At 41.8% G+C, this 12477-nt stretch overlaps 2 protein-coding genes across 2 annotated transcripts in view; both read left to right on the forward strand.

The window, feature by feature from the left end:
- cacna1ab (calcium channel, voltage-dependent, P/Q type, alpha 1A subunit, b) overlaps positions 1-8814 on the forward strand; it is a 147810-nt gene extending 138996 nt beyond the window's left edge. The window contains exon 49 of the mRNA XM_036564312.1: positions 7891-8814. The gene's annotated coding sequence lies outside the window, so the exon portion shown is untranslated. The remainder of the gene's footprint in view (positions 1-7890) is intronic.
- Positions 8815-10377: 1563 nt separating this feature from the next.
- The window catches only part of LOC118803809 (syntaxin-10-like), a 9717-nt gene continuing 7617 nt past the window's right edge, over positions 10378-12477 (forward strand). The window contains exon 1 of the mRNA XM_036564313.1: positions 10378-10499. Coding sequence (XP_036420206.1) covers positions 10465-10499 — 35 coding nt within the window. The 5' untranslated portion in view covers positions 10378-10464. The remainder of the gene's footprint in view (positions 10500-12477) is intronic.

The following is a 12477-nucleotide window of genomic DNA, read 5'->3' on the forward strand; positions in this document are numbered from 1 at the left end:
ACCTATGCAGATGGCTTCACTTTCTCCACTTAAGACGCATAAAGTTAATTATACCACATCTTATACTACGACATCATGAGTCAGTTTGGCCCGGTCCGGTCCGGTTAGCTCACCCTCAGGCAACTGCATTCATACACTTCCCTTCCTCCATTCATCTTCCAGCTGCGTGAACACTATACCGGCCTACGTTGGACCTACGCTGGGCCTACGTTGGACCTACACTGGGCCTACATTTCACTTTTAGGCCTACGCTAAGCATATAAGAGATTCCACCAAAACGACTTTTTTTGTTCCACTATGTATTTTTTACAGAGCACATGCACAAACTACTGAAATATATGTGTAATTATAGTTTAATCTGATGTCTGATGTCTTGTTTGGTTAAAATGTGTCCTTTTTTAGCGAAAGCATTCATTTGCATTATTACATTTATTTCCGTAAAGATGGCGAAGGATTATATACATATTAATTTGTGAGAGTTTGCACTTGACTGCTAGCATACAGGGGTATTTTCAGTGCTCCTTATTCACAGCACCGGTCAGACGGAGTAACATGATTACAAAAAAGGCCAAATAAGAACAACAATTAATAACTGTTTAACACTGGCTGGTTAAGCTAACACTCACTTGATATCAGTTAGCTAACTGTTTACCACCAAATTTTAATGCAGGCGCTTTTTGTTTTAGGAAATAACCTAGTAATGATAATGATAGTCCATTAAAGGACACATGATCTACCAAAAGCATTCATAAGACCAGTTTATGTGCTTGTTAATATTCTGTGCATGTATTCTTTGAAAATGTATGGTGGGATGAAAAAGGAAGTCCAGTGGTGGAGAATGCGGCTGTGTTGAGCCTCCAGTTTAATGAAGATGATGATGATGATGATGATGATGATGATGCTTATGGAAAGATGAATCTTCAGAGCCACAGTGCCTTCTGTGCCACATACTAACCCCTCCATTCCTCTCTGTGCATCTCTCTCTCTCTCTCTCTCTCTCTCTTTCTCTGTGATGGAGTCAATCACTAAACGCCTTAACGACGACAGGGAGGCACAGTAACGTAGTGGGACAGATCACAGTTACAGAGGAGAAGGAAACCCAAACTGGGCGGGTCGTCTGTATTAGCGCCGCTAATCCGGGTCACTCTGCTTGTGTTGAGAGGGATTTTCTGTTTCTCAGGTTTTAAGAAGGTTTCTGCTGGACTTCCAGCTCCTGCATGGGTTTAAATGCTGTACCCATTTCACACTCCTCTCGGTCCTGCACCGTCCTCTGACACTGACCCGCAGGCAGAGCCGAAAAAGCCCCCATTCTGGCTCCAGACACAGGCCAGGCTCAGCTTTCACCCATCCACAAGTAGAGGGCGTAACGCCTGTAGCAGTAGTGAGACGGATGCGCCGGTGATCCGCACGTACTTTTGTTTTGTCGTTTGTGGTTCGGAATCTTCTTCTTTTCTCCTGCCTCGGCTGGTTCAGTGCTGCGTTAGCGCTTCAGGTCCCGTTACGTCGTTAAGAGAACGGTTCGGTCGTCGAGGCTAACAGTGCTAATGTCACTGAAGGTGGGCAGCCAGTGATTAGCATTACAGACATGACGTACGTTGATTGGTGGCTTCTAGCTTCCATTCATTAGCGACATTAGCCTAGCATGGTCGAGCTAACGTTTTCCTTTAAGGATCAGGGTTCATCCTGGGATCAGGGGTCAAAGGTTACGCAGCAGCATGGGTTTTGGGTCACACACTCTGCACATCCACAGTGTTTTTTTTTGATGTTTATTTATTTATTTATTTATTTATTTTGTTTCTGTGTTGAACACAAATAAGGGCTCCTTCTACTGTCTGATTTTTACCAGTGCTGCCAAATCTAGTCTCCTGTAATGTAGCTCCGCCACGGCCGTGGCCTCCCTCTGTACAGATCAGCACTGCAGCGTGTGTGTGGGTGTGTGTGGGTGCGCGTGTGTGTGCATGCTAACATGTGGGGGGGGGCAGGGAGGGAGGAATTCTGGGAGTTGTAGTTTTTTGCCTGTTTTGTATGAGCGAGTAATCCAGAGGCACAGCTATGGCAGAGAAAATGCCAAAAAAAATACAAGAACAAGAACTACGATGCCATTCAGTCCCAGAGGGATTCAACCACACAGGGATTCATCACGCGCCATCATCACCCGCTCATTCTGCCGCACTCTCAAAGCAGATGCGTTAGGGGGCGCTCACGCGACACAGTTTTCTTTTTCACTTAGAAAGAAGCAGGATGTGCTTCTTAGGGGCGGGCTGACGCATTTGATTGACGGGACAGCAACTGGGGGGAACGGCAACATCCGAGACAACAGATAAATTTACTGCAATGGAAATATATAACAGTAAATTGATAATGTAGATTAGGGTGGGGTGGTGTAGCTGTAATAAGGATTAAAATAAAAATGATAAAGAAAATATAAAAATGATATTTCAAAATTATTTACAACTAAATAAACACTTTCCACCCGTTTGTACTTTAGAGGGCTTACTGACTTTGCACTTTCTTTTCAGGGGCCGTGCACTTTGAGTACTGAAAAGAAACACACTGTAGACAGTTTGAAAAGGCATAGTGTGAGCGCCCCCTTCAGGCTGTCTTTGGTGCAACTTTTACGCAACTTTAATTGCTTTAATTGAAACTAAATTTCTCTCCTGCAGTTCATTTAGAACTTGTTTAAAACCAAAACAACTGCAACCATCAAACCTTTATAAAAGAAGTTCCACCAGTTAAACATACATAATTATGCAGATACATCATTATTTACACCATTTGAACTGATTTTAGTCGACACATCATGGACAATAAAATGTTTTAGCCAGTTAGTTTAACCCTGCTAACATTAACACAACAGCTGCTCTTAAATTGATGGAGCAGAGATTACGTTCTCCTCTGATACTGCCAGTTATATACTTAATATAAAGTAAACAGTAAACAAATTATGAAGCAGCTGGGATGATATGATACCATACGCTGCTAAATTCTCTACCATGCAAAGCCAGCCTTAAAACAGCTGGTGTGTCTGATGATGGAAGTACGAGTGTCCTTTTGGGCTAAATGAGCAAAAACAAGCTCAAAAACTCTCCGTAACTTTTTAAGATGTTTTAACACGGAAAGTATCGATGACGAACTCATCGGTTTTGAGAGTGTGGCTCGTGCTCAGCATCACTCATTACCCACAATGCCTCAGGGGCAACACCTACACTTCCGTATCACAAAGCCCTGTGGGAGGGATGGGATCACTGCCGTAACAGAGGATGCGTGTGGTACCGAGTTCCATGTTTTTACGTAGCGTTAATATGGATTTGTACTTGTATTTGTCATTGCTAACACTTTTGTTTGTACTCGAGTGTATTAGTGCGTAACTGCTTTTTCCTCGGTTCCGTTTCAGTCTTAGAGCCTAACAAACTTCGGTTCCTGTTCCGCGTCCTGTTCGTCGGCGTCCTGTTCCAATTTTCCTCAACATTTAAGGCGGAACGGAAAGCTCAAATAAGAGTCCAGTTCCAGCCTCGTCGTTCTTGTGCTGGTGGATGCTGCAGTTTTGAATGTTCATTCTTTGCTGCGTTTATTTCTCATTATTTAACTGCAATAACACTTTTACTGAACCACCTCTGGGGCTGATGTGAACGCCGGCTGTTTTCAGTGCCTTCCGATGTGTTTTAGAGCATCGTTCTCCTTCCACACTGCTCCACTGCTCCTCTACGTTACTGTCATTGCTGGACATTAGCACTAATGCTAACTCTCATTGTTTTGTCATTCACTCAGGGTTGCCAACTGTGTACACGAAATCTAAAATTTGGAATTTGGAAATTTTGGAATATCTGAAACTGTAACTTTACAGGAGACGGGAAAAACCTTCCTAACTGATAAAGGAAGTGAATGTAAAAAGATTTTCGTTCAAGTCATTCCGAACCGTTTCTGCCAGTCCATTCATCGTGATCTTGTCGCACTGGTCAGCTGTTGCTGTTGATTTATGTAAAAAGTGAAAAACAACAAAAACGGAGGTTTAAAGGTTGGCAGCCCTGCTCTCCGTCCACTCCTAACGTCCACCTCATTCTCATTATATCTTCACTCCTCTCCTCTCTCTCTTTCTCTCTCTCTTTCTCTCTCTATCCCTCTTTGGGCTGGTTTAGCAGATCTGGATGAAGCTCAAGCCGAGACCTTTAGTGTGGTGTCAGTAACTTATGCTAATCATTTTATTCATCACGTTTAGAAATGTAATAAATATTTGGCTAATTTTTTAAATAAACCCATTGTGGAGTCCAGAACTGAACGCTATGATACGCTAACAAGCCCCTTTCAACGTGGCTAAAGCTTTAGCTAGAAAACAGAGGCTATGTTAGCCTAGTTAGCCGTGTTAGCTCGTAGCGCTAAGTACAGACCCTAAGGTTAACCCTCAGTGGAGGCCGATTTTGCACCGTACTCGTTTCTTGGTATCAGATAAAAACAATCCTAAGAATTAGCAATAAAGATGCTAAGCTCAGCTGCCAGAACACTACAAACAAAATATTCAGTAACGCAGAGAAGCGTAAGGTGATGACAGACTAAAATGAAGAGAAATAATCATGGAAAGTGACGTGGATGAGGTCGTGTCTGCTGCAGAACACAGATCGAGACCCTGGTTTAGGTCTTTCTCACCCACTTTGACTCACCACTCAGATGTGCATCACACGAGCATAAACTACGGCTATTACTGCAAACAGCTGAGAGGAAATATAAAACGTCCCAACCTGTGAAATTATAGTGATTTTTAATCTGTTATCAGAAATGTTCCTTTAGACAAATGATTGGCAGTCGAAAATGTTTTGAATGCCACCAGCAGATGGCGCAGGTCTTCACTGTCCCTCCCCTCACTGATCTCTCTTGGATTTACAATGCAGTCCAACACTAGGTCTGATAAACCTGCTCTCTCTCTCTCTCTCTCTCTCTCTCTCTCTCTCTTTCTCTCTCTCTCTCTCTTCTGCCTCTCAATGACTCTCTGTCTCTCTCTCTCTCTCTCTCTCTCTCTCTCTCTCTTCTGTCTCTTAATGTCTCTCTCTGTCTCTCTCTCTCCTTTCAATGTCTCTCTCTGTCTCTCTCTCTCAATGTCTCTCTCTCTCTCAATGTTTTTCTGTCTCTCTCTCTCCAAGTCTCTCTCTCTCTCTCTCTTCTTTCTCTCAATGTCTCTCTCTCAGTGTCTCTCTCTCTTTTTCTCTCTTTTTCTCTCTCTCTCTCCTTTCTCTCAATGTCTCTCTCTCTGTCTCTCTGAGCATGTGGGAATCGTTTTTGTTTGTCATCTCCCTCAGTTCATGTCATCGTCTCTGTAATCTCTGTATATAATGTTCATAAACTGTATCCCGTTCACAGTGTGTGTCTGTTCTTCTCTACTTTCTCGAACCTTTCCATCTTCTGTGTCATCTAGCTGTCTGTCTTATGCTAATAAGTTAGCTAGCTAAAGTGTCGATGAGGTTAGCTCACATTAATGTCAGGTAAAAGTTAATTAGCGCAAACGAATGTTTGAGCAAAGGTAAATAAACTTTAAATAAGCGTAAACAACTTTGACTGAGATTAATTAGTTACAGTACGAAAACACTTCAGCTCGCTAGACTAACACATACTCTGTGTGGATCTGAGCCAGTGGTCTCCAGCTCTGGTCCTGGAGATCCACCTTCCTGCAGCGTCTACGTCCAACCACAATCCGCCACGCCTGCTCCAGCGTAATAACTTCTTCAGAAGATCCTGATTGGCTGGATCAGATGTGTTGGTGTTTGTTAAGGGAGGGGCAGCAGGTTGGAACTGAGCTCTGCAGGACCAGGCTTGGAGACCACTGGCTTAGATCTACACAGAGTATGTGTTAGCCAGCTAACTAGCTGGCTAAAGTGTTTTGGGTTGTAACTGACCTTAATCTCACTCTCAGCCTCAGGTGCTCCGCCCACTTAGGAACGGAGGGGCTGATACCTGCTGTACGCTAACCTGGTTACAGCTATTGGGCAGTTGTCTGCTCTATCCTGACTGGTTTTCCGCACATCCATGTCTGATGAGTGACGCAGTGACTTAGCCTTTCAAAGAGAGATATGGTCATTAAATTAAAATACACATCAATTATGAGTGGAAAGTTATTCAACTGTTTTCTTTAAAGCTTTTAAGCGAGGAATTCTCTCAAGCTTGCCGGCGCGTACCACTTTGTTTCCTGCGGGTTTGTTTTTGTTGTAGCGTCACTGATGGAGAAGAATATCAGCTTATTAGCTAAATAGGCTTAGTAGATCCAAGTTAGCAGATAGCGAGCATATATGGGTCTTGATAAGGTGGCCCCCCGCTGACTGTACACCATATGCTGGTCCACCCTCGGACCACCCCGATTACTGTCCTGCATACAAGCTTTAACTAGCTGTTAATCTCCTCAAACAGATTTTAAATGCACACAGACTTTTATTTTGGAAAATAAACTAAGACGAATATTACAAACAACTGACAGAATATATAAAACAGATCTAATATAAAATGATTTAGTTGAAAATGTTGCTGACGCTGTGCTAGTCTGGTTACAGCTGTATGACCAGGTTCATTTATAATATTGCTGTATTTTTAATTTACAAAGAAAAAGTAAGTAAATCGGACTGTGAGTGGAAAATGAGTGTTGAATAGTCATTTTATTGTCTAATACTCTGATTAACCACCAGTGGGCCACCAGCTTTGCCATCAGCGGCCAACAGTGGCCCTCTATCCTCTTGCTAACTGGGCAGGGGGCAGTACTGCGCTATTTTAACTGTGTTATTCAGAGTATTGATGTTAAATTTGGGGATAAGACATAACCCACCGTACACTCTATTAAATCAATAGTTTATGTCCTGAAGGCTTTGGGATGCGATGCTACATTTAAACGCTTACTTGCTGTTAGGACAGTGTAAAACAGCCTGTTGTTGGTTTTACTGTGTGTCCGTCAGACGGCTCTTTCCTGTAAAAGTAGGCGGTCCTTAGTCAGGTTAAGGGACTGTCTGAAAATAGGCAGACGTCTGGCCTTAATTCTTTAAGGTAGACCCAAAACCGTGGCTGTTTTTATTGTTCAGTCCGGTCTTCGCTGTGATTTAAGGCTTTATTGTCATTTCAGATAAGTACAAATACTCAGTGAAACAAATCAACATCCCTCCAGGACCGTGGATGTGTAAATAATGTTGTCTAATCAAATCAAAAAGTTTCGATTTTTAATTTGTTTGTTTAATGAAGTGTTAATAAATTGAGTCGCACGTCATTTGCATTTTATCGTTAAGCGCTCACGGCGCTCTGATTGAGCTCATTAGTAAAAAAGTCACGGTGCATTCAACAGTAGAGGAGCCAAAGTGGCCAACATGGATGTGCAAACAGCGTAACTCCAAATTTAATAGTTTAAATTGCTGTTATTATGTTAGCGAGACGCTCGCCTTGCAGTAATAGCCCTTAACACTTCGTAGGAGCAGTTAGCTTTAGCTAATGCTGATGTGAACCACCTCCCCACACTTTAACTGGCTAACGCAGTAAGTTTGCTAGCTAACTGGCTAACGCACTCAACTGGGCGCAGCTGAAAGTGAATTACACTGTTTTTCATTTCATTCAGCCAGTATCTCCACAACTGAGGCGACAGCAGCCGCTATGCATTTCCGCCCACAGTGACCCCTACAGGACATAAACCACACTGCAGCCTCAGTTACATTACAGTTCACATCAATTCGGTTTGATTTTGATTCTGAAATTATCCGATGCATCATATAGCAAATTTTGTTTTATTGAAATGTATTTCATTTGAAACATTTATCTAGTATGAAAAGAGGCAAAAACTATTAAGATTCCAGATTTATTTTTGATCTAAAAAATTATTTTTATTTTAACAGATGTTATAATAATATTATGGTATGAAATTATGATGTTCAACAGGTGAACAGGTGTGTGTCTGTGCGAATGAGAGGTTGATCTGTTACCGTGACGCCTCAAGCCCCTCCCACAGTCTTTCCCATCATCCAATCACACCACAGCTCCATGCTTACATCATCATCCTCCGTAACCACTCAGAAGCAAGAGAGGAAGATTTAAAGGGGAAAAAATCACCATGGCGATGAAGAGGAGTGTGTATTCATGATTTGCATGTGCGATGTGCATGACACTACGTGGGTTATCAAGTCAACTTCAGGAATTAAAAATATATATGAAAAAGAATATCAAGAAAAAAAGTATATATGTATAAATATATAAATATAGATAGATGTTTTTAAGAGCAACGTGTTCCTTTTTTTCTTCTATTTTTAAAAACAAAAAATCAAAAAAGGACAAAAAAGAGCACCAAAAAAAGAGAAAAGATGACAACGACGATGATGATAACGATGATGGTGACGATATAAAGGATGTTTGTCTGTTTGTTTGTTTTTATTGCTGAATGATCACTGAAAACTGCAGGTGAGGCGACGCGCTGTATGAAAAGTTACAGATATTTAAAGAAAAATAAATGAATAAAAAAAAAAACAGAAGATTTTTGCCGCCCCCCCACACTGAGGGGGGCTTTATTGCTGATTAAAGTTAAAAAAGCCCACCGCCCTGTTTGCTGATGTTGCGCTATGAAAGCAGAGGCTGTGAATGTGGTGATGTTGCCCTTTATTCCGGCTGTGAGAAAAATCCCCCTCTGTTCTCTCTCTCTCTCTCTCTCTCTCTCTCTCTCTCTCTCTCTTTCTCTCTTTCTCTCTTTCTCTCTCTATGTCTCCCTCTCTCTCTCTCTCTCTCTGTTTCTACAGTGCATTTTGTAATTCTGAACAGATCTCTACCCAAAGGCCCGGAATAAAACCCAGAGAGAATGCATTCTACACCAAACGCCTCCCAGTCTCTGTCTGCTCTGTGTGTGAGTGTGTGTGTGTGTGTGTGTGTGTGTGTGTGTGTGGGTGGGGGGGGGGTTCTAATAAAGTGCCCAGTTAGTGGAAGAACAGGGTGGGTGTTTCTAATAAAGTGGCCAGTTAGTGGAAGAACAGGGTGTGTGTTTCTAATAAAGTGGCCACTAAATGAAAGTACAAGGTAGATGTTTCTAATAAAGTGGCCAGTTAGTGGAAGCACAAGGTAGGTGTTTCTGATAAAGTGGCCAGTTAGTGGAAGTGCAAGGTAGATGTTTCTAATAAAGTGACCAGTTAGTGGAAGCACATTGTGGGTGTTTCTAATAAAGTGACCAGTGAGTGGAAGCAGAAGGTGGGTGTTTCTAATAAAGTGGCCAGTTAGTGGAAGTGCAGGGTGGGGTGTTTTTCTGAAATGTTGAAGATGTCTTTAACTTTTACCATTAAAAGAAAGAGTTATGAAATTTTGATATTAATGATACCGACGTGTTATAAAACATCATTAAAGGAGAAGAAAGGATATAATAAAAATACAAAACAAATGAAAAAGTAAAGAACCTAAAATGGTTATTTATCAGTTTATTTCAATCAAAGTAGTTAAAATATTATAAAACATGCTTATTAGCACACAGCCACTCAGTGGGCAGTAAACTGAGCCTCAGTGAGCATCCAAAAAAAATAAACATTGCTTTCTCCTGTGTTTCAGCAGTGCACCTGTTTTCCAACATCATTAATTATGAATTATACTAATAATACAGGTCAGCAGTGTTGATGTGGAGAAAGGGAAATGTCTCTCACTGAAAGTTGAATGTAACACATAATTATGTTATTTTTAAATTATTCATTTGATCTAATCAAGAAATAATACACATTCACCCAAAACGCACTCAGTCATTCACTCAGGTGATGTCACGAACAATGTTTGTGGCTGAAATGTGTTTTAGAATGTGCCTTTTTTATTTCCACTTCAAACAGAAGCCAGAATATATCTGCAGTAATAATAGTCATTTGAAAACAGCAGAATATAAATGAGACTATTCTGTGTATATTTTAGATGAAGTCTTTACCTACATAGCAGGACTTCTATTGTGAAATCTGATGAACGATCCAGGACCTTTATTGTGAAATCCAATGAGCAGTGACACCAGCAGCGTGTATATATATATATATATATATATATATATATATATATATATATATATATATATATATATATATATGTTTTAGAGGAACGTAGACTTTTATTAAGAAATTAAGTGCACACTGTAAATGTTCAGAAACACACTCTTATAGTAAATTAAGAGAACAATCATCTTAAAATTAATAGAAATTTTAAGGCTTAGCTTAAAAGAGAGTTTGAAGGCCTCTTACTGTGAAATCCGCTGTGGAATAAACCCGATTACTAGATTTATTTCTACGTGGGGACTCTTAGTTTGACATTTCTTGTGAAACAAACCTGTACATGTATCAAGACTTTTATTATGAAATTCCAAGTGAACAGGCGAGGCATAGTCCTGTCTGGTATTGTGTGAATTAGTGCGCTTTAGCGATTATAACAGGACTTTTATTGTGAAATAAAAGCCGTGCTGAGTGTAAACAGCAGTAACGCGTCGCTGCTGCTGCTTCACGGAGAGGAGCCATGTCGATGGAGGACCCGTTCTTCGTGGTTAAAGGGTAATAAACACTCACTTTTACCCTTTATTTTATATTTTTATTATATTTATACTCCGATTTGAGTTCGGTCTGCGGACTGTTTACACTGTCAGCGTCAGCAGTCCGGAGTTAGAGCTGCTCTGCCCCGCTGTAGAGGGGTGTAGAGGGGCAGAGTGGAGGAAAAATGAGTAAAAATAGGGTAAAAAGGGGTAGAAAGAGGGTGGGAAGGGCCCTGGGGGGCTGAGAGGGGGTTAGGGTGTCTGAGATGGATAGTAAGATGATTAGAGGACGGTGTGGGGGTGTGGACACTCACTGCTGTGATCTGGGTCACGTTGTTGTTGTTGGATGTGGCAACTTATTGTTGCTCCCCTCTGAACTTCACAGCTTTCCTCACTGTTTATCCTGTTTAAAGGGCTCTTATTCTGAAAAACACATTTATCTCACCTCTCTGATGGTGTGACCTCAAAAAGACTGCACATTCACATGTACACTGTGTGGCCAAAAGTATGTGGACACCTGACCATCACACCTATATGAGCTTGTTGGACGTCCCATTCTAAAACCATGGGCATTAATATGGAGTCGCCCCCCCTTTTATAACAGCTTCCACTGTTCTGGGAATCTTTCTACAAGATGTTCGAGAAATTTGAGTCCATTCAGTCTAAAGAGCGTTTGTGTGGTCAGACACTGGTGCTGGACGAGAGGGTCTGGCTCACAATCTCCGCTCTAGTTCATCACACTGGTGTTCAGTGGGGTTGAGGTCAGGTCTCTGTGCAGGCCACTGGAGTTCCTCCACACCAAACTGGTCACTCCATGTCTTTATGGAGCTGCTTTGTGCTCAGGGTCTCAGTCATGCTGGAACAGGAAAGGCTCTTCCCCAAACTGCTGACACAAAGCTGGAAGCAGATAACTGTGTAAAATGTCTTTGGCTGCAGCATCAACATCACCCTTCACTGGAACTGAGAGCCCAAACCCTGAAAAACAGCCCCGCCCATCATCCCTCCTCCACCAAACTCTACTGTTGGCTCTGCATTCCGGTAGGTAATTCATCATCAGACTGACAGATAGAGAAGCTGATTCATCAGTCAGAGAACACGGTTCCACTGCTCCAGAGTCCAGTGGCGGCGCTTTACACCCCTCCAGCCGACGCTTGGCATTGAGCATAGTGATCTTAGGCTTGTGTGCAGCTGCTCAGCCATGGAAACCCATTTCATGAAGATCCTGATGTGCAGTTCTTGTGCTGATGTTGCTTCCAGAGGCAGTTTGGAACTCAGCAGTGAGTGATTCAACTCACTTCAGCACTCAGTGGTCCCGCTTTGTGAGTTTGTGTGGTCTACAGCTTCGTGGCTGAGCTGTTGTTGCTTGTAGACGCTTCCATTTCACAATAATTTGTTGTTCAGGGCAGATTGAGCAGGACAGAAATCTCACAAACTGACTCCCCTGTGGCAGAGGAGGCATCCTATGACAGAGCCATGTTTAAAGTCACTGAGCTCTTCAGTGCGACCCTCTACTGCCAGTGTTTGTCTGTGGAGTCTGCAAGGCTATGTGCTTAATTTTATATACCTGTTAGTAATGGGTGCAGCTGAAATACCTGAACTCAGTAATTAGGAGGGGCGTCCACATACTTTTGGCCATATAGTGTATCGGTCTATTCCTGTTCTGCTCAGTCCAGTCACTGTATTCCCTGAAATCATAAAGAGTGCTTTCTGAACGAGGTGTGATATCAGAACAGAGCTCATTTACATATATCAGTCTTAAAGGGACAGTAACGAGAACAGTTTGGGATTAAGAGAGGCTGGTGAAACGTAAAAAAGAATTAAAATGAATTATGACAGTTATAATGTGACAAATAATTTGACCCCAGACGGAAAAAAATGCTAAGAAAAGTGTCAGATATGGGCCCTTTAACAGTATATTTAACACATTTTTTTTTACTCGTAGCGTGTGAGTGTGTGTATTTACCCAGGTTGTGCAATGTACACAAATACTATCATTATTC

This window comes from Colossoma macropomum, unplaced genomic scaffold, assembly GCF_904425465.1.
Source record: "Colossoma macropomum unplaced genomic scaffold, Colossoma_macropomum, whole genome shotgun sequence".
Classification (NCBI taxonomy): Eukaryota; Metazoa; Chordata; class Actinopteri; order Characiformes; family Serrasalmidae; genus Colossoma; species Colossoma macropomum.